Source organism: Pseudoliparis swirei, chromosome 7 (assembly GCF_029220125.1).
Source record: "Pseudoliparis swirei isolate HS2019 ecotype Mariana Trench chromosome 7, NWPU_hadal_v1, whole genome shotgun sequence".
Classification (NCBI taxonomy): domain Eukaryota; kingdom Metazoa; phylum Chordata; class Actinopteri; order Perciformes; family Liparidae; genus Pseudoliparis; species Pseudoliparis swirei.
Window position 1 is genome coordinate 13477898 of NC_079394.1, and position 27486 is coordinate 13505383.

General features: G+C 45.5%; 3 protein-coding genes across 8 annotated transcripts; 1 reads left to right on the forward strand and 2 right to left on the reverse strand.

Annotated features, from left to right (window-relative positions):
* The first annotated feature begins 5772 nt into the window (after nt 1–5772).
* LOC130196760 (regulator of G-protein signaling 3-like) lies at nt 5773–20120 on the forward strand. Of its 2 annotated transcripts, none has more exons than XM_056419085.1 (17): nt 5773–6177; nt 9272–9353; nt 9728–9833; nt 10484–10577; nt 10647–10886; nt 11235–11274; nt 11385–11641; nt 12415–12498; nt 12764–12875; nt 13272–13399; nt 14941–15457; nt 15848–16053; nt 16219–16265; nt 16365–16457; nt 16950–17011; nt 18361–18527; nt 18679–20120. In XM_056419085.1, the coding sequence occupies exons 1-17, from the start codon at nt 6124–6126 to the stop codon at nt 18910–18912; spliced, it is 2523 nt and encodes an 840-aa protein (XP_056275060.1). In that variant the 5' UTR covers nt 5773–6123; the 3' UTR covers nt 18913–20120. The 2 variants fall into 2 exon arrangements, with proteins under 2 accessions (XP_056275060.1, XP_056275059.1); XM_056419084.1 differs by lacking the exon at nt 5773–6177 and adding an exon at nt 7702–8235.
* A 46-nt stretch (nt 20121–20166) lies between these two features.
* Nucleotides 20167–21008, reverse strand: LOC130196792 (myosin light polypeptide 6-like). Its single transcript, XM_056419163.1, has one exon. The coding sequence runs from the start codon at nt 20991–20993 to the stop codon at nt 20400–20402; it is 594 nt and encodes a 197-aa protein (XP_056275138.1). The 5' UTR covers nt 20994–21008; the 3' UTR covers nt 20167–20399.
* An 813-nt stretch (nt 21009–21821) lies between these two features.
* Nucleotides 21822–26299, reverse strand: LOC130196777 (adenylate kinase isoenzyme 5-like). Of its 5 annotated transcripts, XM_056419127.1 has the most exons (6): nt 23868–26299; nt 23540–23689; nt 23240–23412; nt 23045–23158; nt 22186–22507; nt 21822–22104 (listed from the first exon to the last, which is right to left on the reverse strand). In XM_056419127.1, exons 1-6 carry the CDS (start codon nt 24469–24471, stop codon nt 21962–21964), a joined length of 1506 nt encoding a protein of 501 aa, XP_056275102.1. In that variant the 5' UTR covers nt 24472–26299; the 3' UTR covers nt 21822–21961. The 5 variants fall into 5 exon arrangements, with proteins under 5 accessions (XP_056275102.1, XP_056275103.1, XP_056275101.1 ...); XM_056419128.1 differs by having other exon boundaries at nt 22186–22270; nt 23045–23412; XM_056419126.1 differs by having other exon boundaries at nt 23045–23412; nt 23868–26298.
* Between the last annotated feature and the right edge of the window lie 1187 nt (nt 26300–27486).

Here is a 27486-nt window from a genome sequence, read left to right on the forward strand (position 1 = left end):
ACCCTATCTGTGAGACGATGAACACACCTCTAGAACCCTATCTGTGAGACGATGAACACACCTCTAGAATCCTATCTGTGAGATGTGGAACACACCTCTAGAACCCTATCTGTGAGACGATGAACACACCTCTAGAACCCTATCTGTGAGATGTGGAACACACCTCTAGAACCCTATCTGTGAGACGATGAACACACCTCTAGAACCCTCTCTGTGAGACGATGAACACACCTCTAGAACCCTCTCTGTGAGATGAGGAACACACCTCTAGAACCCTCTCTGTGAGATGAGGAACACACCTCTAGAACCCTATCTGTGAGACGATGAACACACCTCTAGAACCCTATCTGTGAGACAATGAACACACCTCTAGAACCCTATCTGTGAGATGAGGAACACACCTCTAGAACCCTCTCTGTGAGATGAGGAACACACCTCTAGAACCCTATCTGTGAGATGTGGAACACACCTCTAGAACCCTAGATGAGGAACACACCTCTAGAACCCTATCTGTGAGACGATAAACACACCTCTAGAACCCTATCTGTGAGATGTGGAACACACCTCTAGAACCCTCTCTGTGAGACGATGAACACACCTCTAGAACCCTATCTGTGAGACGATGAACACACCTCTAGAACCCTATCTGTGAGACGATGAACACACCTCTAGAACCCTATCTGTGAGACAATGAACACACCTCTAGAACCCTATCTGTGAGACGATGAACACACCTCTATAACCCTATCTGTGAGACGATGAACACACCTCTAGAACCCTCTCTGTGAGATGAGGAACACACCTCTAGAACCCTATCTGTGAGACGATGAACACACCTCTAGAACCCTATCTGTGAGACGATGAACACACCTCTAGAACCCTCTCTGTGAGATGAGGAACACACCTCTAGAACCCTATCTGTGAGACGATGAACACACCTCTAGAACCCTCTCTGTGAGATGAGGAACACACCTCTAGAACCCTATCTGTGAGACGATGAACACACCTCTAGAACCCTATCTGTGAGACGATGAACACACCTCTAGAACCCTCTCTGTGAGATGAGGAACACACCTCTAGAACCCTATCTGTGAGACGATGAACACACCTCTAGAACCCTCTCTGTGAGATGAGGAACACACCTCTAGAACCCTATCTGTGAGACGATGAACACACCTCTAGAACCCTATCTGTGAGATGTGGAACACACCTCTAGAACCCTATCTGTGAGACGATGAACACACCTCTAGAACCCTATCTGTGAAACAATGAACACACCTCTAGAACCCTATCTGTGAGACGATGAACACACCTCTAGAACCCTATCTGTGAGACGATGAACACACCTCTAGAACCCTATCTGTGAGATGTGGAACACACCTCTAGAACCCTATCTGTGAGACGATGAACACACCTCTAGAACCCTATCTGTGAGATGTGGAACACACCTCTAGAACCCTATCTGTGAGACGATGAACACACCTCTAGAACCCTCTCTGTGAGACGATGAACACACCTCTAGAACCCTCTCTGTGAGATGAGGAACACACCTCTAGAACCCTATCTGTGAGATGAGGAACACACCTGAGTAAAGACTCGTTACACAACGTGTCAGTAAGGACTTGTTAAGACTCGCTGTGAGGCTCAGCTCACTGAGCTTCTGTTTGTCAAATCCAATTTATTTCGACTGATTACTCTTCAGTGACTTTAACGCCTCAGTGTCACCTGATGAGTTATCTTATACATTATACTTTATATATGCATATTGATTGATTGATTGATTGATTGATATATGTGTATATAAACACACATACACATACATATACAGGACTGTCTCAGAAAATTAGAATATTGTGATAAAGTTCTTTATTTTCTGTAATGCAATTAAAAAAACAAAAATGTCATGCATTCTGGATTCATTACAAATCAACTGAAATATTGCAAGCCTTTTATTCTTTTAATATTGCTGATTATGGCTTACAGCTTAAGAAAACTCTAAAATCCTATCTCATAAAATTTTAATATTTCCTCAGACCAAGTTAAAAAAAAGATTTATAACAGCTGAGTGTTTGTCAAGGCTCAGGAAACCCTTGCAGGTGTTTCGAGTTAATTAGACAATTCAAGTGATTTGTTTAATACCCTACTAGTATACTTTTTCATGATATTCTAATATTTAGAGATAGGATATTTGAGTTTTCTTAAACTGTAAGCCATAATCAGCAATAAATCAGAATACAAGGCTTGCAATATTTCAGTTGATTTGTAATGAATCCAGAATGCATGACATTTTTGTTTTTTTAATTGCATTACAGAAAATAAAGAACTTCACCACAATATTCTAATTTTCTGAGACAGTCCTGTATATCTATAGATTAATGTTAATGTATATTTTTACATTTGTATTCATGTTTCTCTCAAACTGATCAGATCTGAGATCATCTGATAATCTGAGAGACATATTTATAAATACTGTCAAATTTACAATAATTTATATTTATATATGTATATATATATATATATATATATATATATATATATATATAAAACCTCTTGAGGTCTATGTACAGGCTGTTCTGGAGATTTCACTCAAATAAATTCAGGGCTAAATATATAAATTATTAAATCACTAGTTGATCACTGATATGAATAATCCATAAAGTTACCTCTATGTGTCCAGAAGAAGAAGAGACTTTAGTTGTTCCTTAAAGATCCATCTGCTCTCGGGCGAGAGACATAGAGTAAAAAAGAGAGAGGGTGGAAAGAGCAAGAGAGAGAGAGAGGGGAGAGAGTGGGAGAGAGAGAGGGGGAGAGGGAGAGGGATTAAGAGAGAGGAAGAGAGAGAGGGGGAGATAAAGAGAAAGAGGAGAGAGAGAGGGAGGAAGAGAGAGAGGGGGAGAGAGAGAGAGAAAGAGAGAAGGGTGAGAGAGGTAGAGAGATAGAAAGAGAGAAGGAGGGAGAGAGAGAGAAAGAGAGAGGGGGAGAGAGGGAGAGAGATAGAAAGAGAGAAGGGAGAGAGAGAGAGAGAGAGAGGGGGAGAGAGAATGGCAGCAGTGGCGCTGTGTCGGGCACTACAGGCCTAACCCTCTCCCTGAGTTCTCTGTGAGTTCTCCCTGGATTCTATCTGGGTTCTCTTTGGGTTTTCTGTGAGTTCTCTCTGATTTCTCTCTGGGTTCTCTCTCGGTTCTCTTTGAGTTCTATCTAGAATTTCTCTCAGTTCTTTCTGCTTCTCTCTGAGTTCCCTCAGTGCTCTCTACGTTCTCTCTGAGTTCCCTCAGTGCTCTCTACGTTCTCTCTGAGTTCTCTCTGAGTTCCCTCAATTCTCTCTACGTTCTCTATGAGTTCTCTCTGGGTTCTCTCTGAGTGGAGTTGGGTTTGTTGGCAAGGAAACAACATGCTGCCCAGCCCCCCATCCCATCTGTTAATGACTCATATGTGGACCCCCACTGGGTGCTGGAGCAGCAGGAAACACGGGATTGGTTTTAACAATAAAAGCTTGGTACCATGTTTTCTCTTCTCGTTCACAGACAGATTCTGGATCAGGTACTGAGTCGGAGGAGGAGTCTGTTTCGAATTTGTTTATTTGAGGGGGGAAATTAAAGAAACATAAGCAGCAAAAAGTGAAAAGAGGAGTCGCCCCCTGGTGGTCAGTAAAGAGAATGCAGCTTTAACACATAAAGCATCCACTTCTATACAACCAGAGGAGTCTCCCTCTGGTGCTATACGACCAGAGGAGTCCCCCCCCTGGTGGTCAGGAGAGAGAATGCAGCTTTAATACATGAAGCATAGACTTCTATACAACCAGAGGAGTCGCCCCCTGGTGGTCAGGAGAGAGAATGCAGCTTTAATACATGAAGCATAGACTTCTATACAACCAGAGGAGTCGCCCCCTGGTGGTCAGGAGAGAGAATGCAGCTTTAACACATGAAGCATTGGGTTCCCCTTTAAAGATTTTGTGTCCTGGTTCTAGCACACGCAAACACACACATCTCCCCCCCCCCCCCCCAAGGGACCACGTGGTTACCATGGTGATGAGAAGTTGCCCAGTAACGCTGTGACCCTCCACCCTCGCGTAACTCCTCTTATCTCACTGGAAACCCCTCCCGTCTCTCTCAGTAAGATGTGACTCTCATTCGACCGATCGCACCGGAGGAGAGATGGAGCAACACTCGTAGTATCAGTAGTCAGTAGTACTCTCAGTAGTACTCTTGGTACTTTCAGTAGTATTATCAGGAGGTGCAGTATTTCTTTGTTGATCTTCACACGGCGTGGCATGGAGTCTGACTTTGATATTTAATTCCAACAGTTGAGATGAAACAAGGTTGTTCAGACCATCATGATGGAAAACCACGTTCTGGTTTCAGACCTGCTTGTTGTTGGTTCAGCTTTGATCTTGGCTTGTCGTCGCCTACTGCAGGTTGAACTGTGATACAAGACTACCTGTCGTCGCCTGGTCTGTCCGGGTCTCTCCTGGTCTCTCCTGGTCTGTCCGGGTCTCTCCTGGTCTCTTCTGGTCTCTCCTGGTCTGAGAACTGACAGGATGTTCTGGAAGACCACTGCCTGGTCGTGGGACAATGCAGCAGATAATGATGATGGTGGTTATTTGCTCGCAGCAGACCTCAGGAGGACTTCAGACTCCAGTTTGGATATGGACCAGAACCCCATCCCCACCACAGCTGGACTCAAAGCGTTGACAGACCACAACCTGGACCCCTTAAACCCCTCAAACCCCACCTGCAGCCGCGATGCCTCCACAATGTGTGTCAACACCAACCGGCGTCAGGCAACCCGAGAGACCACCGCCGCCACACATACACCTTCACGGGTACCGGTAAGTCCACCACCACTTTATGAGACACTCTTTCCAGACTTGTGACTTATTGGACTTTGACTTGACGAAGACTTCATGTGACTTCTGGTCTTGAAGGACAGGATGCAGCGACCTAGACTTCAGTGATGGGTCACTGGTCGACTTTTGATTGGAAATTGACCTTCAGCACTCATTAAATATCAGAATCCAGTTTATTGTCTAGTTACACAAAAAATCTAGTATATTTGAATTTATGCAGTAGTCTTTGAATCTATGCAGTATTGTCGTTGAATCTATGCAGCTGTCTCTTTGAATCTATGCAGTTGTCTCGGCGCTAGAGAAGAACATTATTGTTTCAACCACTTTGAGTGAATCGTGCCTGTTGGAGCGTCTCTCCTGAGCCAGATGCTGTACAGATCAGCAGCACTTTAAGGAATCATCAAAGATTCACGTGTGATGAATTATAGAGGAAGTTTCTCCTGCTGCACATAATGACCCATAAACACAACTGATCCTGAACTGAGGAGAAACCTGCATTAGTTACCATAGCAACAGATATGTGATGCATTAGTTACCATATAGCAACAGATGCATGATGCAGAAAGCTGACAAGCTGTTATGTGTTCAAACCACACAAGGTCCACCATTCGGTCTGAGACCCTGATGGAACTCTTTAGAGGGTCAGGACCTGGACCCGGTCTACAGCTCAGGTCTGTGAGGGTCTAGCTGCAGACCCTCAGAGTCCTGAGCATTAAACAGTCAAACCTGAATAACAGCGTTCACACGGGGGAGGGTGTGTGTGTGTGCCTGTGTGTGTGTGGGGGGGGGGGGACTAACAGTAAGAAGAATAGCAGGAAACACACACACTCACACACACTCACACACACACTGGGTGCATCCTGCGATAAGACACTTCCTGAACTCTCTGCTCTCCAACATCCAGTCGACTGCCGAGCCCTCTCAAACTGGTTCACAGGGACCAGTTGGACCCGGGTCAGATCTGGTTCTGTAAAGCTTGTTTGGACTTGTTGAATTTGATCCTTGTTTTGTAAAACCCAGATTTAAATTAGTCTGGATGCTTTGGCTCTGAAGTCTCTTTATTCTGTACCAAGTTTAGTTCTGGTTCTGTAGATTTGGACCTGATTCAGACCGGACTGCTCCTGGGAGGTTTGCGTTAGACCACTAACTGGTTTAGACCTGCATCTGTCTTTATTCTTCTGGACTTGTATCGAACCGGATCGTCTGAGCCCTGGATCTGGATCAGGATCTGGAGATGGACTGGTGCAGGATTTGAACCATCAACTGGATCAGCTGTCATGCACACGATCCACCGTCTGTGTCGAGTCTGCATCGGACAGAACCTGCCTCAGGTCAGATTCATGAGTGTGAGGGGGGGTGGGGGTGCTTGAGGGGGTGGGGAGGGGGGCGAGGTGAGTGGGGTGAGTGGGGGTTCAGAGGATTTACTACAGGGTTTAGATTACGGTGGATCTCGGACCTTCTGGAAGGTTTCGGGTCATGCACCCAAAGAAAATGTTTCGCTACCAGGTGATCCACCAGGTGAGATGTGAGCATGTGTGTGTGTGTGCGTGTGTGTGTATCATTGTTTGTGAGTGTGTGTGTGTGTGTGTGTGTGTGTGAACAGGCTACACAAACACTCACAAACTTGAAGGAGTGTTTTTCATCCCGGAGTAATGCCTTCAGGCCAAATAATAATATATAATGATAATAATAATATAATATCACTATATAATCATTATATATTATGTTAAATTACAATAATCATTATAACAATAATCATAATATCAATAATATAAAAATCAATGATCTTTTGGACCTCATGACATCATGTAACCAAACAGGAAGTTGTAATGAAGCCGATCTGAAGCAGCTGATGTTAATGAGCCCTCGGTGTGGACTCAAGGAACAACATCAGAGCTCTTCTAAATCCTCCAGTTCAAAGACCCCAAGCAGAACACTGGGCTGAGGACCAGAAACAGAACCAGGACCAGAAACAGAACAAAGACCAGAAACGTAACCAGGACCAGAATCTGAACCAGGACCAGAAACTGAATCAGGACCAGAAACAGAACCAGGACCAGATACGGAACCAGGATCAGAACCAGAAACGGAACAAGCAACATAATCTAAACCAGCACCAGAATCTGGTCATGGACCAGGAATCTGAACCAGGACCAGGAATCTGCTGCCTTGGCGAGGTCCCTTTGTGGTGTTTCACATCCATCACTGAGTTTAAAGATCAAAGGTCTCTGAGAACCGAACTGAACCTGCAGAGAAACTCAAACACTGAGCGTCTCAAGACCTCCTCCCTGCTGCTCCTCCTCACACCCTCCAGGAGTTTAATATCAGCCTGTCAGTCTGAGCTCAGGGACATTTAACTTCCTTTGTGGAGAAAACTCTCAGGAGAACGCAACCTTTCCTTCAAGTCATGGTAACAGGGACCCCCTCAGAGACCCCCAGAAACCCACTAGAGACCCCCAGAAACCCACCAGAGACCCCCAGAAACCCACTAGAGACCCCCAGAAACCCACTAGAGACCCCAGAAACCCCCCGGATCTACAGTAATTATTCACTGGAGAACAGGAACATCACTCATCCTCTGGAGAACATCACTCATCCTCTGGAGAACATCAATCATCCTCTGGAGAACATCACTCATCTCCTGGAGAACATCACTCATCCCCTGGAGAACATCACTCATCCTCTGGAGAACATCACTCATCTTCTGGAACAGGGGTCTCCAACCCCTGGGCCGCGGCCCGGTACCGGTCCGCGGCTTGGTTGGAACCGGGCCGCGGGAAAAAAATGAATAAAAAAAGTTGTACTTTTTTAAAATTTAATCAGTCAGAAAAAGATATTATTTTGAAAAAGGACCGGATCCACCCGTGTGTTCGTCTGAGCCGCGTTCAGGAGTCTTAAAGTTCGGGTTCATCGCTGCAGGCGAGTCTCACGCGCCGAACCCTCTGCTGGCGGCACATTTCAGTGACAAAGAATCTTAAAACATATTCAACCTGCTCAATGAATTCTGTCACTTCAGGGAAATGACAACTGTTTTCAAGTTGGCCGATAAAGTCGCTGCTGTGTGGGCGAGTGAACAGCGGAATATTCTACATGTTTCAGACGTTGACCGGGTGGAAGAGGCTTTTAAAAGAGTTTGAGCGGTACTCCAACCACAAAAGACCCGACTGCAAAAGAATAGACCTGCAACCCATTTGTAAACAAACCCACCCGGTGAATCGAGCCCGTCCGAGCTAGAAGAAAATGTGTTCGAGATGCAAATGACGGTGGCCTTAAGGGACATTTCACACAACAACTCTGCCGGTGTTCTAATGACAGCGACCAGAACTCGGTTAGGAGCAGCGGACCAAACACACGTCTGTGTCGCCGTCTCCATTAGCGGCTCGTTGCAGGTAAACAAGCGCACGGCTCACACTCATTCGGCGTCATGATGAGTTGTGGTTTTGGCACTTTATGCCCTTCGTATAATTGTATGACGTCATATTTATTACGTCATTTATATTGCCGGTCCGTGAAAATAATTTCTGACACGGAACCGGTCCGTGGCTCAAAAAAGGTTGGGGACCGCTGTTCTGGAGAACATCACTCATCCTCTGGAGAACAGGAACATCATGAACTGATAATGTCAACATTAATAAAGACAAAAGTTAATTCACTCCCGTTCTGGTTGATCATGTTCACGATGAGCAGCTACATGTCATGGCTGTATAAATATGTACCTGTAGATGTGTGTACTTGTACTTGTACTTGTAGATGTGTGTACTTGTACATGGTCTTGTACTTGTAGATGTGTGTACTTGTACATGGTCTTGTACCTGTAGATGTGTGTACTTGTACATGTCTTGTACTTGTACTTGTAGATGTGTGTACTTGTACATGGTCTTGTACTTGTAGATGTGTGTACTTGTACATGGTCTTGTACCTGTAGATGTGTGTACTTGTACATGTCTTGTACTTGTACTTGTAGATGTGTGTACTTGTACATGGTCTTGTACTTGTAGATGTGCGTACTTGTACATGGTCTTGTACCTGTAGATGTGTGTACTTGTACATGGTCTTGTACTTGTAGATGTGCGTACTTGTACATGGTCTTGTACCTGTAGATGTGTGTACTTGTACATGGTGTTGTACTTGTAGATGTGCGTACTTGTACATGGTCTTGTACCTGTAGATGTGTGTACTTGTACATGGTGTTGTACTTGTAGATGTGCGTACTTGTACATGGTCTTGTACCTGTAGATGTGTGTACTTGTACATGTCTTGTACTTGTAGATGTGTGTACTTGTACATGGTCTTGTACTTGTAGATGTGTGTACTTGTACATGGTCTTGTACCTGTAGATGTGTGTACTTGTACATGTCTTGTAATTGTGCATATCGTGTACTTGTATCTGTAGATCCAGCTCAGTGTGTACTCCCTGTGTTTCAGGTGAGTGTTGTTCGAGGAAAAGATGGTTTTGGATTCACGATCTTCTCCGAATGTCCAGTTAAAATACAAGCTGTCGACCGCGGTGAGAAAACATTACAAATACACATTATATACATTATACACACTATACACATTATACACATTATACACACTATACACATTATACAGGATACACATTATACACATTATACACGATACACATGATACACATTATACACATTATATACACTATACACAGAATACATATTTTACACATTAAAAGTGTATATTCTATATACATTATACATAATATATACACTATACACATTTTACACATTATACACACAAGATAAACATTATACAGACTATACACATGATACACATGATACACATTATACACTTTAAACACGATATAAACACTATATAAACAGACAGAACTTTGCCCTGGACCTTTGAGTTGAACAGTCTTGTTTGTAGGAGGTCCGGCTCACCGGGCTGGGCTCCGTCAGGGAGACTCGGTCCTGCAGCTGAACGGACTTCCTGTGGAAACCTGGAAGTGTGTGGACCTCGCTAACGCCATCAGGTAACCCCATCACAGTTTACCACATACTTCCTGTCTCTTTCTTTAGTTTACTCTCAGTTTAAAGGTGCTTGGTCTCACTGCCCTCAGTTATGTCTGAAGGCAGATTCTCAGACTAAAGGGCTCCTCACAAAGTTTACATTTAACACAAATTAACCCTTGTGTTGCCTTCAGGTCATTTTGACCCGAATCAATATTACACCCTCCCCCCGCCTTAGGAATAATTTGACCCCATTCAATGTTTAATGTCGGTGTTCTTTCGGTAGTCAACAAACAAACATAAAGTGCCTCACACTTAAACTTGGAAAAAATATTAATTCTAATAATTTTCTGGAGGTTTTAATTGCTGGCGTCAAATTGAACCCAAAGGGTAAAATATGTTAGTAAATATAAAGGTAACAGGAGGGTGAAACATTGAATCGGGTCAAAATGACCCAAAGGCGGGGGGAGGGTGTAATATTGATTCGGGTCAAAATGACCCTAAGGCAACACAAGGGTTAAAAGAAGGAAATATGTATATATGTTTTTCTCGAGACTTACACCCATTCATTTTGGTTTGAAAAATATATTTTGATTTTATTGTTGACTTTACAGTAATATGCTTGATATCTATTTTTCACATCAACATTAATAATGTGCATGTCTGTGTTCAGGGGCTGCTCCTCTCAGATCGTGTTGGTGGTGTGGAGAGGTTTACCTGAGCTCAGGTCCGGATGTGAAGCTTCGATCCACTCAACACACCACAAGGTGAGTCTCTAAACAAACAGACACCTGCTGGTCACAACAGGAAGTGACTGTCTCCTCATCATCTCCTAGGCAACAGGCAGGAAGTTGCTGCCTCACCCCACCTCCAGCAAACATGGCCGTGGATGGGGTCAGGGGTCCGGGGTCCGGTCTAGTTTGGGGGACAGGAAGGAGGACAAGAAGGAGGAGCATGAGGAAACTCAGGAGGTGACGGAGTACTCATCTCACACCACCACGCTCAAGGGCACCTGCGTGACTTCATCACATGGAGATAATTACTTCATCCTGTCACCTGTAAATCCAGTAGGACAGGTGAGTCTTCTCATCACAGGCAGAACCCCATTTCGGATCCATCTTAGTCTGGCTCAATACCTGAAACCATAGAACATCTCTCCAGACCTTTAACAACCTGACGGTGTTCCTCCCGAACCCAACATAGAACCTTTCACCTTCAAAGACGATGCAGAACTTTTCGGCTGGCCGATACTCTTCCCCCTGCACTAGAGGATAATGAGAACCTTTCCCCCCCCCCCCCAAGAACCCTGAAGCTTACGTAGAACGTCAGAAGACAGTCAGTCCGATAGAACGTCCTTGTGATGTTGTCGGTTCTGTACGGTTCTTTGAGAGTATTACGAACCGGTTTCTGTCTCTGTGTTCTAGCTGCTGCAGCCGGTTTACCAAGATGATGACGGAGCGATTGGTAACACCACACGGACTCTTCATCATCATGCTGAATGATTAAAACATTGATGAATACATTAATTGATACATTGATTACAAACTGAACTGACCTGTGTTGTTGATAACCAGGGCGTCTGTACCAGACTTACCCCAGCAGAGGTCAGAACCTCTTCCACGACCCTCGACCCGGGTCATCAGGGCGACTTCTCGGCGGCTACACCTCCACCCTGCCCGCACCCCTCTCGACCTCCTCTTCATCAGCCCCTCCCGGTGACTACGGCAACTACCAGAACTGCACCATCGTCCAATCACATCTGCCCTGCTCTGCTTATGGACCCTACAATACCCTGGCGCCCAAAACCCTCATCTTCCCCATCTTTGTCGAGGTCAGAACCTAAAACATGGAGCACAACTTAGCAAGAACTAACCAATATTAGAATATGAAACATTTATATACCTGTGGACCAGGGCTCTCCGGCCTCTGTAGCCTGCAGGAGGAGTTTTGTTCAGACACATTCCCGGTTGGAAATCACCGGCCCTTTACCACAGAGTTTCCTTTGTAGGGCTCAGCCTTAGAGATAGGGTAAGGAGATGAGGGTCCTCTGTAGGGCTCAGCCTTAGAGATAGGGTAAGGAGATGAGTGTCCTCTGTAGGGCTCAGCCTCAGAGATAGGGGTAAGGAGATGAGTTTCCTCTGTAGGGCTCAGTCTTAGAGATAGGGTAAGGAGATGAGTTTCCTCTGTAGGGCTCAGTCTTAGAGATAGGGTAAGGAGATGAGTGTCCTCTGTAGGGCTCAGCCTCAGAGATAGGGGTAAGGAGATGAGTTTCCTCTGTAGGGCTCAGTCTTAGAGATATGGGTAAGGAGATGAGTTTCCTCTGTAGGGCTCAGCCTTAGAGATAGGGTAAGGAGATGAGTGTCCTCTGTAGGGCTCAGCCTTAGAGATAGGGTAAGGAGAGACACAAAACCTCCAGATCCTGACCAATCTGGATAGGCAGATGAAAATGAATGCATGTTGGATATTAATAGATTACATATTATAACTGATTCCCCTCATCTTTCCCATCACTTTCTTATGTACGGTTCTGTGTTACACTGATGTTGTTGTTTTGTTGTGATGTTGTTCTTTTGTTGTGTTGTTGATGTGTTCTTGTTGTTTCAGCCTTTGGACCTCTGCAGCCCGGACAGAACCCTGCTGCTCTCGGAGGAAATGGTTCTACACCAGGCCGACCTGCTGCCTGCTAAGGTAACTGCAACGCAAGTATTCCAGTACTACTAGTCCTAGTACTAATACTACTAGTACTAGTAGTATTAGTACTACTTGTAGTACTAGTAGTAGTACTATTACTACCAGTTCTACTAATACTACCAATCCTACTACAAGTACCCATGTACTGCAAAACAAGAAAACTAACGTGTTTTCATTCAAAGTGAAGATGATCTCGAGGAAGATGATACGTTGTCTGTGTGCGTGTGTGTGTTTGTGTGTGTGTGTGTGTTTGTGTGTGTAGGTCACAGTATTGATCTACAGTGACCTGCTGCTCCTCACCAGAGAGGACGAGGCCGGACGCTGTAACGTCCTCCAGAGTCCACTGTACCTGAACACACTGCAGATCAGAGAGGGTATACACAATAATAGTAATGTAACATATATTAATATAATAGTAATATAACATATATTCATATAATAGGAATGTAACATATATTAATATAATAGTAATGTAACATATATAATAGTAATATAACATATATTCATATAATAGGAATGTAACATATATTAATATAATAGTAATATAACATATATTCATATAATAGGAATGTAACATATATTAATATAATAGTAATATAACATATATTCATATAATAGGAATGTAACATATATTAATATAATAGTAATATAACATATATTCATATAATAGGAATGTAACATATATTAATATAATAGGAATGTAACATATATTAATATGATAGGAATGTTTTTATTATTATATATTAATATAACATATATTATGTACTTAGGCCCCTCCCCTCCGCTGCATCTCGTCCTCCAGACATCTCGTGGTCTCGTCTTCAGTCTGGAGATGTTCAGCCGAGAGCAGAGACTCAGAGTCAATCTCTGTCTCCATGACAATGCCCAACGACCGCTGGTAAAACAGGAAGTAAACCACGCCCACTTTCAGACTGACAGAGAGACAGACAGACAGACAGAGAGACATATATATATATATTAGTGCTGTGAAAAATAACGCGTTAACTCAAGTTAATTCAATTACAGGTTTAACTAGTTGGGTTTTTTTAACGCATTTAACGCATGCGCAGAATGAGCTTCCAATCCGTCTGTTGTTGGTCGTCGGGACGAAAAAAAAGTCACTTGCAAAATGAGCTTCCAATACACCACTTCAATCTGAACTCTGTCCGCTCTCATGCAGACGGTCTGTTCATCGGTAATGATCCTTCCGCAGGTTCACCTCCGGAAACCTTGTTACGACTTTTACTTCCTGTAGATCAGGGTCTCAACACGTCGATCGCGACCTGCCAGTCGATCGCGCGTAGTGTCGGTAGATCGCATGACATTAAAAGATTGGCCCGCCCCTGACATGTTCTCTATAGCACGTCTTTGTTCTTTTATTAAACTAAACGTCTGTTGTTGATCGTATCTCCACAGCAGCATGTCATTTCTGTCTCTACGCGTTGCGTTAACACTTATCGATCTCCGTCTCGCGCGCCACAGAGCTCCGTGCGCGCATCGGGACCGAGCAAAAAAGTCACTTGTCAATCTGTCCACCTGTCCGTGTCCGGGCCGGTGAGGTTTCAGCTTTGCAGCGGTGTCCCCGCCGTCCCTTTCATCACGGCCCAGTTCATGAAGAAAACCCACACAGTCAGTTTGCCTCAGCAGCTGCTAGAGGAAGACTAGAGGCCTTTAGATTGTGTCATGGTGGAGTTAATGGTTGACAAACAAGAGAAAAAAATTCTGTTTAACCCTCCTGTTACCTTTACATTTACTAACATATTTTACCCTCGGGGTCAATTTGACCCCAGCAATTAAAACCTCCAGAAAATTATTAGAATTAATATTGCTTCCCAAGTTTAAGTGTGAGGTACTTTATGTTTGTTTGTTGACTACCTAAATAGCCCTTTAAATAAATAAAAAAGTTGATATTTCTTATATGTTTGACACAGTGAAAAACAGCCTGGGGTCAAATTGACCCCAAAGAACACCGACATTAAACATTGAATGGGGTCAAATTGACCCGAAAGGTAACAGGATGGTTAAACATTCTGTTTAGGATGAAGATGTATTAATGTTCCATATGGAAGAAAACTGCTAAATAACTGCTGAGTTGCAGCACCATTGTATAGAATAATGTATAAATGTATATATCCGTCTTTTGTCATAAATCTCTGTTCTCACAAAATATACCGAGAATATCGGTAATATGTGATTAATCATGATTAATCCACAAAAACCTGTGATTAACCCGATTAAAAATTGTAATCGTTTCACAGCCCTAATATATATATATATATATATACTTTTATATATTTTTTAATAACAGTTAAAAAACATGAGATTAAACTTCCTTCTCCTCTTCTTCCTCCTCCTCCTCCTTTTCATTCTCCACTTCCTTCTCCTCCTCATACTCCTCATTCTCTTCCTCTCCCTCCTCCTCCTCCTCCTCCTCCTCAGCTCTCAGACCTCCCTTCAGACTTTGGCCTCCTCACTGTGGGTCAATCTGACCTCTTCTCTCAGGCTTCCATCCCTTGTTCTTCCTCCTCATCTCCCCTCCTCCACTCTTTCTCCTCCCTCCCACCTCCCTCTCCTTACACCTCCAGTTCCTCCTTCTCCTCCTCCACTCCTCGTCTCCCTCTCTCCCCATATACCTCCTCCTCCTCCTCCTCCTCCTCACCTCCTTCCACTAACTTCAGCCCCCATCAGCTCCTCCACCAGCCTTCAACCCAGAGGAGTCCAGCCTGGGAAGAGAGGGGAGGAGCAGAGGAGGAGAGGAGGAAGAGGAGGCCTGAGGAAGTGGAGGAGCGGCAGCAGGGGGAGGGGGAGAGCGCTTCTGAAACATCTGATCATGTGGGAGGTGTCGGTGGGCGGGGCCTCTTGCTGGGCTCCCACTACATGACGGAGGAAGAATATGAGAAGAGTGATGAAGAAGAGGAGGAAGAAGAGGAGTGGACCTTCACCTCCAGACCTGCAGGTGAGTCCGGCTCCCAAAAGGTGAAGGAGGTTAAAGAGATGGAGGAGGTGAAGGTGGAGGAGGTGAAGGTGAAGGAGTTGAAAGAGGTGAAGGAGGTGGAGGAGGTAAAAGAGGTGCAGGTGGAGGAGGTGAAAGAGATGACAGAGGTGGAGGAGGTGAAGGTGGTGGAGGTGGTGGAGGAGGTGGAGGAGGTGAAGATGGTGGAGGAGGTGAAACACTTGAAAGAGATGAAGGTGGTGGAGGAGGTGAAGGAGGTGTTGGAGGTGAAGGAGGAGATGAAAGAGGTGAAAGTGGTTGAGGAGGTGAAGGTGGTGGAGGAGGAGGTGAAGGTGGTGGAGGAAGTGGAGGAGGTGGAGAAGGTGGAGGATGACTCTGTGGTTCTGGGTCCAGGTCTGTGCCGGTCTCTTTCTGAGGGGTCTCTGCTGCAGGAACCTCGGTCGCCCCTTTTCCGGTCCGACAGCACCATCCACCGACTGACCCGCCCCGTGACCTTTGACCTGGACCCTGCCCCCCCCTCGGTCCAGGCCCTGAGGAACCAACTGACCCTCGAGGGGGGGTCACTGCACCACATGCTGGTGCTGCTCAATGGTACCAAGGTAAAGATCAGGAAGACCAGCAAAGACCAGTAAACACTGGTATAGACCAGACTTAGTAGAGTATTAAATAACTCAAAGGGTCTGGTAGAGTCCACCAGGGACCAGGAGAACTCATTGAAGTAGAACCAAGTACAGTCTTACAGTCAAATTATGTCTTTTGTTCAGGATACCGAGTTCAGAAACCTTCAACTGAGGAAGAAGACCAAGAGTCTGTATGTCCACACACACACACACACACACACACACAAACACACGCACACAGTTTGTATTGTGTTGTGTGACTTCCTGTCTCTCTGAGTCGCCGTCCTCAGGGCCGATGGCGTTCGGAGCCGCCTCCTGGTCCTACGAGGACGAAAACACATCAGCCATGGAAACAGTTTGGAGAAAGCTCTGAGAAACAACAGGTAGGAACTGATGAGGACAACTGGGTCCAGCTGGCTTCTACTGAGACGTACTGGTTCCAGCTGGGTATTGTAAGTCATGATGGGGTCATAATGGTTCGATGTGGGTCTTGAAGGTCATGTTGGAGGCATACTGGTTCCATGTGGGTCTTTTAGGTCATGTTGGGGTCATACTGGTTCCAGCTGGGGTTTGTAGGTCATGTTGGGGTCATACTGGTTCCATGTGGGTCTTTTAGGTCATGTCGGGGTAATATTGGTTCCAACTAGGGTTTGTAGGTCATGTTGGGGTCATACTAGTTCCAGCTGGGTCTTGTAGGTCAATTTGGGGTCATACTGGTTCAAGCTGGGTCTTGAAGGTCAAGTTGGGGTCATATTGGTTCCAGCTGGGTCTTTTAGGTCATGTTGGGGTCATACTAGTTCCAGCTGGGTCTTGTGGGTCATGTTTGGGTCATACTGGTTCCGGTGTGTCTGAGGTACCTTTGTTTTGTGTTGCAGACCGTCTCCAGGGGAGGTGCTCAGGTGGGCGGCGAGTCTGGAGGCCCTACTGACCAATCAGTGTAAGACAGATCACTTCCTGTTGGGCGTCCATGTTGGGTCTGTTGAACTGGTGTTTTAGACCAGTTCCTGAAGGTCTCGGTCTTAGTCTTGGTCTAGATACACCCTGGTCTTAGTCTTGGACTAGAGACACCTTGGTCTCAGTCCTGGTCTAGAGACACCCTGGGCTTATTTCTGGCCTAGATACACCCTGGTCTTTGTCATGTCCTGGTTCATGTCCTGGTTCATCTACCTGTGGGAGTGGACGACGCCATCATCTACCTGCTGCAACGAGCTCAGTCGCACCTGGATGGAACCGGTGTCTCTGTGAGAGTCACTTTCTTGACTTCCAGTGCATTTTTAACACCATCCAGCCACTGCTGCTGAGGAGAAGCTGGGGCCGTGTGTGTCCACCCACCACCACCTCCTCCACTGACTGACTACTCCAGGGCAGAGACACAGTTTGTCAGAATGGGGCGGTGCTGTCTGGGTCGGGGGTCAGTGGAACTGTTCCCACAGGAACTGTTTCTGTCTCCTTCCTCTTTCCCCCTACACACACACGGAGTCCTGCCAACTGGAGTCATCATCTGCGCAGAAGTATGTGATGGTGGTGGGGATGAGGGTGGGGGGGGAGGATGGGGAGAGAGAGGAGGGCTGGCAGGCAGTGGTGAGTTAGTAAAGTGGTGGGATGACATGAACCCGAAAGACCCGAGAGAGACTTCAGGAGGAAGGCGACAGCCCACCACTGAGAGTGTCCTGGGAGGACGTGACATGGTGGAGGGAGCATATAGTACACTGCCTCTCGACAGCCGACTGAACTGGAACTGAAACAACAACAACGAAGTGTAGAAGGGGATTTTTCGACTTTTTTTTTTCCTCCTTTCTCTTCTTCAAGCAAGATGACCAGTCGGTTGTGGCCAGTGTGCTGCACTTTGCCATTGTCTGCTGGGGAGCAGCATCGAGCCGGTGACACCAGCCGCCTTAACAAACTGGAGGGGAAGGCTGGCCATCATCGGCTTTGCCAGCTGAGCACCTGAACAGGTGGTGAGAAGAGGAGGAAATGAAGAACCAGTCCATTGGACAACCCGGACCACCACACACCCCCTCCCACAGGGACAGAGGTACTTTCTCCAGACGCTCTCCTCCTCACGCCGCTGCCAGAAGGAGAGAGAGAAGGAGAACATTCGCCGACGCTGTGAGGAGGTCTATAACAGTTCTTCTTCTTGCCACCCGTGTTTATTTTTATTTTTATTCTTGTGTTGCTGCTACTGACTCTAAAAAATTTTGGGGGGGATTAATAGTATATATATCTATCTATCTATCTATGTTCTTGACCACTCGACTGTTTACTTGCTCTCTTCCCATTGGTCAGATGGCCTGGCAGTGTTCCGTCACTTCCTGAAGTCAGAGTTCAGCGAGGAGAACCTGGACTTTTGGTTGGCTGTCGAGCAATTTAAGAGGACACGCCCCCTCTGCAAGATGGCCGCCAGAGCTGCAAAAATCTACGACGAGTTCATTTCTACCAATGCATCGAGACAGGTACCTGTCTGTCTGTCTGTCTGCCTCTGATTGGTCTAGGGATTGGTCATGTGACGTCTCTGTAAAGCTCTCTCAGGCAAATTTGTAATTTGTGATTTTGTGCTATAAATAATAAGCTGAATGTATTTTCATCTCCACTCTCGGTCTCCAGGTCAACGTGGACTCATCGGTCAGAGAATCGACCAATCAGGGCCTGCGTGTTGGCGTTGAACCGGAGTCCTTCCGGTTGGCTCAGGGTCAGATCCTGGGCCTGATGGAGACCGACTGTTACCCACGATTCCTCAGGTCTCGCCTCTACGCCCAGCTGGCCAATAACGAAAGAAAGACCCCCACAGAGCCGTCCAATCAGAGCAGAGCTGGGTCTCTACATGTCAGCCAATCATGAGCAAGTAGGAGACATCGGCTGACCTTCATCTGATTGACCATCAGCTCCAGTGATCTATTCCAACAAGAGCTGGCCAATGAAAAGAAACTTCATGCATAATGGGTGATGTTTGGGCTATAAACTGATCCCAGCTGATTTTTGCTTGTGATTTACTCTCTAATCTCTTCAAAACTGTGATATTTTATTAATATTTTAACTTCATAATTTTTTGATCAAGAGAACATGAATATGAATCAATCAGCCAAACAGGTTAACGCGTCCAATACTTAAACTAGTGTTCTGATGTCCTCATGAGGCTCAGTTTAGTGCTAATGAGCAACTATTAGCATGTTAGCATTAAGCTAACAGCTTCTCTGTCCATATGACATTTTAAATGTTAGCATTAAGCTAACAGCCACTCAGTCTGACCAATGTTTCAAATGTTAACATGGTAGCATTAAGCTAACAGCTGCTCAGTCCGTACGACATTTTAAATGTTAGCATGTTAGCTTGTTAGCATAAAGCTAGCAGCCTCTCAAAGATCTGGTGTGTCTTATAATTATAATGTCTTTGTTGGTTTTCTGACTAACTTTTTTTATTTTAAGTTTTTAGAGTAACTCATAACTAAAGTTGGATAAGTGTATTTAAGGATTGTGACTGCAACTGCTCACCTGTTGCATAAAGGGAGGGAAACGGTTTGACAATATATGAGACATCGGACTGTTGACTTCTTCTTTAGTATCTGCAGTGTGAGTCATCGCTTCACCTCCTACCTGTCAGATATGAATCTATTGAAGATAACTGCAATTATAAATATAGAAACACGGGCATCTTAGTTGCAACCTTATACATCTTGAAAATTCCCCAAACTCATAATATTGTACATTTTTAAATGGGGGACTATGATAATTCCAGAGATTACATGAAGCATATTTACTCCAATAACTTATAAATGTTCTGTTACTTTTTTGTAAAAATCCAGCTGCAATAGGAACACAAACACATTGTTATCTTCTACCTCGGTGGGCGGGTCCAATTGCCTGGTTCTGTCTTTGAGGTCTTCTGCATCTGTTTGATCATCTTTCAGGCGATAAATAATCAATGTTATAACAATCCCTTATTAATTCATGTTTTTCTTTATATGTGCATCAGTACATTACAACAGCTCTTTGTTCTAAATACTTGTATGTACACAAATAAATGTAATTAAAGAAGATGAGATCAGTTCATTTACAGCTTTCTACTTTACAACCTGTAGATGAATACGAAAAGCAGTGAGAGGGACAAAGAGCTTTTATTAGAGATACAGAGAGGAAACTTACAGAGACATCAGAGACCAACCGAACCTCAGACCATAAGAAAGAGACAGAACCTTAAACCATCAGAAAGAGACAGAACCTCAGTCCATCAGAAAGAGACAGAACCTCAGTCCATCAGGGAGAGACAGAACCTCAGTCCATCAGGGAGAGACAGAAACTCAGTCCATCAGAAGAACCCGGCAGATGGTTTTACCCGGCCAGGATGTGTTTGACGAACTCCGTGTAGTTGATGAGCCCGTTGGCGTCCTCTTGTCCCACCATCAGCCGGTCCACCTCGTCCTCCGTCATCTTCTCCCCCAGCGTGGACAGGACGTGGCGCAGTTCGGCCCCCATCACCGTGCCGTTGCCCTCCTTGTCGAAGACTCTCAGGCCCTCCACGAAGTCCTCCAGGGTGCCCTGCTCCTTGGACCGGGCCACGTGCTGCAGCATGGGCAGGAAGCTGTCGAAGTCCAGCAGCTTGACATTCAGCTCCTCCGCCTTCGGCCTCCCCAGCAGCTTCAGCACCTCGTCGTTGGTGGGGTTGTGGCCCAGCGCCCGCATCACGTCTCCGCACTGAGCGAAGGAGATCTTCATCTCACCCGCCGGCGTCTCGTCGAACAACGTGAAGGCGTCTCTGAACTCCTCCATCTGGTCGGGGGTGAACTCCACCACGATGCTCTTCAGGTCCACCTCGGGTGGTTTGGACTCCGGCTCGTCAGGTTTGGCTGGCGGAGGAGGCTCTTCCTTCTTCGCCTCCACCTTCTTCACCTCCGTCTTCTTCGGTTCCACTTTCTTCGGTGCCATGCTACAGAGAAGACCAACGGAGGCGGAGGGGTTTTAATAACGGGCCGAGGCGGGGCGATCGAGGCTGGAGAGAGAGAAGCCGGCCAAAGATGGAAGCAAACTGGAATAGAAACACTCAAAGAGAAGATAGCAGGGCGAAGATAAGGACCTGAACCAGGTCTGGAGTCAGACCACTTGAAGAGAAGATAACAGGCAGAACATGAGGACCTGAACCGGGTCTGGAGTACGGCAACCAACAACGACCATCTTCTTTAGTTAAGTTTACAAAGTTGAAGAGAATTTCCAAAAAAGGCGTGATTATAAGAATCCTCAAATGGCTGTGAGCTCTCTCTCTCTCTCTCTCTCTCTCCCATTAACATTCCCTGCTGTGATAAGGACAGGGATTTACCCGCAATGCTGTGCGTGTCCTTCAGTCTTTAAATAACAGTGATGACAGAGAACCTGCAGAAGGTTTTACTTTAATTTAGAATACAAATTTGATGAAACTCAAACTATTTCTCAAACTATATAAATACGAGTATGATATTTAGATTTTATAGAACATCAGTATAATTCTATATCATGGGTATAAAGCATATACTCATTATTATTAAGATTGAATCTATTATTTAAAATACGTAAAGATCATTCTAAGTATTACAACCATCCATCAATATATTGAGAACACTTAATCACATATTAATAGAATAACAAAATGTAACCATTATATTAAACACATTTCAATATTTGCATTACAAACCCAAATCACAACATGAACAATTGTACAATACTTAATCATTATATTAATAATTACATTAAAGGTACAATGAGTGGTGGGATAGTCTGAAGTCACTTGATGTAATTTAATGAATCCAGTTTAATACATTATTACATTTATCATCATCAAGAATGATGTCATCACCTTCAACTGGAAATATGGATTACATGAAGGTTCATATGACTCAATGGTTCATGAGTTCACACAGGTGTTATTGATTGACAGACATTGATTGACACACAGGTGTTATGATTGACACACAGGTGATTGACAGATCTGACGTGAAAGGGGACAGCAGGGTCAGCACTAGGGCATTCTGGATAATCAGCAGGACCTGGAGACACAGGACAGCCACTGATCGATCAATAGTGAACTTATATGAACTATATGACACACTTCTATAACAGAACCAGCTTTACAACAAACGAGTAATACCTGAAAAATCCTTTGGCAGAAGTTTGTTTCTGATGGTGGAATTCAGATCAGCAAATACCGCCTCCTGGTCTCTGCCTGCATCCACCTGCACACACACACACACACACACACACACACACACACAGTGGACTTGTGTCAGTGGGTGTAGCTGTCTGTAGTATCTGCTGATGGAGACCATGTTCCTCTGAAATGTGTCCAGGCGCCGGCGCAAGGCGTGGCTGTTGTCTCCTAGGAGACCGAGTTGAGTGGCCCGTTGCTGCATGCGACAGCGCAGCGTCTCATTGGAGCAGAGCAGCAGCATCACCAGGTCAGGAGAGCTCATCTGGATGCAGAGAAATGTCATTCACTAACTTATTGCTTCTAGACTGGTTTGAAAAGCATTATTTTCCAACTGGTTCTGCTCTCCTGTTGGGCTCATGGTCTCTCTGTTGGGCCCCTGGTCTCTCTGTTAGGCCCCTGGTCTCTCTATTGGGCCTCTGGTTTCTCTATCCGTCTCCTATCCGTAGCCTTTCATTAGTATCAGACTCAGCTTTAGTGGCCATGGATGCAGAAGCATACAAGGAATTTGATTCCTTTTTTTTCTTCTTTTTTTCAGCAGGCTTTTATTTTAACAGCCCGGGAGAGTACCTCCCCTTCAACGAGAACCTCCAGGAGAACCACCAGACTTGCTAGGGGGCTCCCTATGGGAGTCATATTCAATCCAGGGAAGATGATCACACCAGGCTCTGATTGGCTCATCGTTAGCACCACAGTAGCGCTTATCTGAAGATGACTTTTATATGAAGGAAACTACTGTTTCATGTCTCGATGCCAAACTAATCAGTGCACTCAAGTTCGGTGGGGTGATTCAAGTCAGTACCTGTTCCTGGAAGCTGAGAGCCTGGTGGATATCTTGAGGGAACCCGTCCACGATGAACCCTCTGGCCTCCTGCTGCTCAGTCAGCTGACGCCTCAGCTCCAAGATGGTTTCATCCTTCAAACACAGTAAGACAGCAGGTTCAGTAAAGTCTTGTTGAGGGGGATGGTTCAAGGTTTTGCGTTGGTTGACTCTGACCCGTGGTCCCATCTCTCCATGACCCATCATTTGTGAAATAACCTCCCACTTCCTGCTTGGGGAGGTGTGGCTTAGCAGTTGCCTCCTCAGTAGCTCATCCAATGAGATGACTTTGAAACTGAAGCAGCTGGCTAGCCTCGCCGCCTGACTTCCCTTCCCACTTCCTGGACCACCTGATGGGAATACAAGAACATAAACCTCAACGTACTCAGTTTGACCCTGTCAGGGGTTTCTATGTCACTACCCATCACCATCACCCTTTCAGCTGTCTTCGAATGTAGTCCAGCTCAGAAATCATACCAATGATGGAGATGATTGGGGGGCGTGGCTTCTGAGGAGGCAGAATGCTGACTTCCTGCAGGAGTCCAGAGCTTTCCATCATGTCCGAGTCCGAGTCGATGGAGACCTGAGAACGTACTGGAGGAGGAGGAGGAGGAACAGGAGTGGGAGCTGGAATGGGAGACGTTAGAATAGGAACATCAAATCTTGGACTGACTTGCCACTGCAAACTTAACAGGTGTGCTGAACTGAACTACTGAACCAACTGAACTCCTCAAGAACTGAATTGCAGCTGAACTCCTGGCTAACCATCAAACTCAGTAAAGCTCAGCATTGTCCAGTCTCTTACCTGCTGAGTTGAACACCTTTGTGTCTTGTAGTTCCTTCCTCTGAGGGGGTACAAGTGGGGTCATTGTAGGTCCAGGTGGAGCTGGGGACAGGAGTTCAGGACTGGTTTCGATGGGTCCTGATAGTGCTTTGCTGGTGATGGAGAACACTTGGGGTGTCAGTGGGGCTGAGACAGATGTTTGAGGCTTAATGGAGGGAAAGGGTGACTCATGCGCTGGAAGGGTTACTGTGGATGTTGGGAGTGTTATCTCACGTGATGTCTTGGGTTTTGGGGTTGAAGTGTGGGGCATAGAGTGTGTTGTGTGGGGTTTTATAGGGGATATATTTGTTATTTTGGGGGTTACTGAAAGTATTGGAGGTGTTAGTGGATTTGATAGCATTATAGGAGATATTGGGGGTGTTGTTTGGGGTATTGAGGAACTTAATGAGGGTATGGGTGTTGTTCTGGCAGGTAATGATGCTGTTGTTTGGGGTTTTGGGGAAGTTAATGTGGGTATGGGTGTTGTTCTGGGGGGTACTGATGCAGTTGATGGTGGTCTGTCGCTCAGTCGGCGTCTCTCCGGGTGGATGAAGGTGTCCCAGCTGACCTTCTCAGGACCACCCATCTCTCTGGTTATTATCAGGCAGCTTTGCAGGAAGCTCACAGGGTCCTCGGGATGATGGTGGAGAAGACCTGTTATCAAACTCTGAAACACAGATTCAGTTACGTCTCCTCTCTCTCTCACACACACACACACACACAAACACAGAGATTTTGATTTTTAGAAAAAAATTGATGTTACTTAAAACAATTTGAACGAACAGAACATCGTATTCATATCAAACTTAAACAAATCAACAAACACACACGATGAGAAATAAAGGATTTTGCCTCCACAGTGTTGGCTCACTGGTCCGGTTTGTTTTTGTTGAGCACTTTTATACATTTTGTGTCGAAGAATTTGCGCTCTGTTCCCTACATCATGGTCCTGAGACCCCATTCAGCTTCGAAATGCATCCCAGATCTGCAGAGTCTGGAGCTTCCTCTCCTTTGTAATACTCCTGCAGCATCTCGACCTCCCGCCATCTACTCAGGAACCTCGTGCTCTGCCGCATGGAGTCCAGCCGGAGCTGAGAAGCCACAGCAGACCCGTCTCCCAGTCCAGGACCGGCTACCTCCACCAGTTTCTTCAGGGTCGTGATCTGGGGTTGTGCTCTTCTCTGGATCTCTGGCCCTGTTCACGTCCAGTGTGCTTAATGTCCAGCATTATCATTTAGCTCTCGATTATCAGCTCTCTAGTGGGGCAATATGGTATTACAAGCTCCTTAAGATATACAAGTTACAAGTCTTTTATTGTCAGATATGATGGTGCATCACCAATCAATGCTTTGGAGGTTAAGAGAAGCATTTTAAAAGTGATTCTTGATTTTACGGGGAGCCAGTGCAGAGCAGCTAATGCAGGAGTCATGTGATCTCTTTTCTTAGTTTTAGTGAGAACACGAGCTGCAGCATTCTGGATCAACTGGAGGGACCTAAGAGACTTATTAGAGCAGCCTGATTATAAGAAGTTGCAGTAATCCAGTCTAGAAGTAACGAACGCGTGAACCAGCTTTTCTGCATCTTTTTGAGACAAGATGTGTCTGATTTTTGAAATATTACGTAGATGAAAGAATGAAGTCCTTTGAGATTTGCTTCACGTGGGAGTTAAAGGACACTTTATCAATCTCCTCTTTTATGGAACCAGCTTCCACCTTCAGTCCTGGAGGCAGACACAGTCACCTCATGTAGAGTAGACTGAAGACTTTCCTCTTTGACAGAGCTTATAGTTAGGGCTGAATCAGGTTCACCTGGTCCAGCCCCTTGATATGCTGCTATAGGCTTATAGCTGCTGGGGGACGTTTAGGATGCACTGAGCACCTATCTCCTCTTTTCTCTCTCCTTATGGATGAATTTTCATCTCTCAATCACACATTACTAACTCTGCTTCCTCCCCTGAGATGCTGCGCCCACTCCTCCTCTCTACCTCCATCTGCCTGATAGATCGTGGAGGTCTCAATCGTGGAATATGCCTACTACCAACTATTCATACACTCTGTCATATTCATTGATTGTGTTGTTACTGTGTTTTAATTTGTGTATAACGATTCCTTCTGTACACATGGCATCTATTGCATCTGTCCATCCTGGAGAGGGATCCTCCTCTGTTGCTCTCCTGAAGGTTTCTTCCCTTTTTTCCCCGTGAAGGGTTATTTGGGAGTTTTTCCTGATCCAATGTGAGTTTTTGGGCTACACAAATAAACTGAATATTGATCTTCTGTACTATCTTTTTTAATCTGTAGACCTCCTTTCTGTAAAGCCTCCTCGGCCTCCTCTGTCCAAGTGGAGCTGAGCAGAGGTAGAGAGCTTCTCCTTATCAGAGAAGTGGTCCTCTATCTCCACTCTCTTCAGGTTCTTAGTTCTGTGGAGAAACATCTTCATTCTGTACCCTCTTGAGCCCTGAAGGGGTTCTGCCCTGAGGATTCACCTTGAGCAGCAGAGTCCTCCAGGACTTAGAATCTGATGTTCCTCTTCCTGCTTTCCTTTTCTCCGATGTTCCTTTCTTTGCCTGAGAACCTTCACTGTCCTCCCTACTCTTCCTCTTCAGAAGGAGAACTTTAAGCTTCTCCTCATCCTCCTCCATGTCAACAAGACATATTTGACTGTTTCCTGCCCACATTTTTCTTTTTGGTTAAGTGTGTCCTCCAGTACCCACCTGGTCGTCTTGTTGAGCGACACCCACCTTTCCCTGACCTCCCTTATTGACCTGATCTCCCCGGTGGACCTACACCCCACGGAGACCTGAACCATTCAGAGACCTGAACCCCACGGAGACCTGCACCCCACGGAGTCCTCTGACCGTGTTAGGAGTGGAAGAACCGGCAGCACCGTGTCTTTCACCACGATCCCGTGAACCACCAGCATGTCCACCTTCTCCACGCTGTCGAGACAAAGCACCACCCCGCTGTTCACGCGGGCGGCGGACTTCACGCTCCCCTCAAGAAACGTACTGCGCCCTCTAGTGGAGGAATGTACACGGTGCTTTTGTTCCTGTTCTTCTCCTTCCTTTCCATCTCCTTCTTCTTCTCCTTCCTCTCCTTCTCCTCCTTCTTCCTCTCCGCCTCTTCTTCTCCTTCTCCTCCTCGTCTTCAGGATGATGCTGTTTGATTGACAGCAGCATCAGGTGCTGCTATGCTAATGAGGCTAATGTGCAGCTGAGAGCCTCAGGGAGCTGAGTGGATGACAGAGTGGGACATCATCACACGACCCCCGGGAGTGGTGTCAATCAAACTGATCTCAAGGAGGATGATCTCTTCTGTATGAAGTCATGAACGGGTTAACATATACACATAAATATATATGTCTGTATATGTGTATGAAATATGTAGATATACATTTATATATATATATACATCTATATAGATGTATAAATATATATATGTTAACCCGTTCATGACTTCTTCATACATTTATATCTACATACGTATATATACATTAGTGTGTCCTCCTGCTCTCCTCGTATTTGTGTTTTATATATTGTTTATGTAATTATGTGTATTATATATTGTGTGTAATTATTTGTGTGTTCCTTACTCTCTCACTT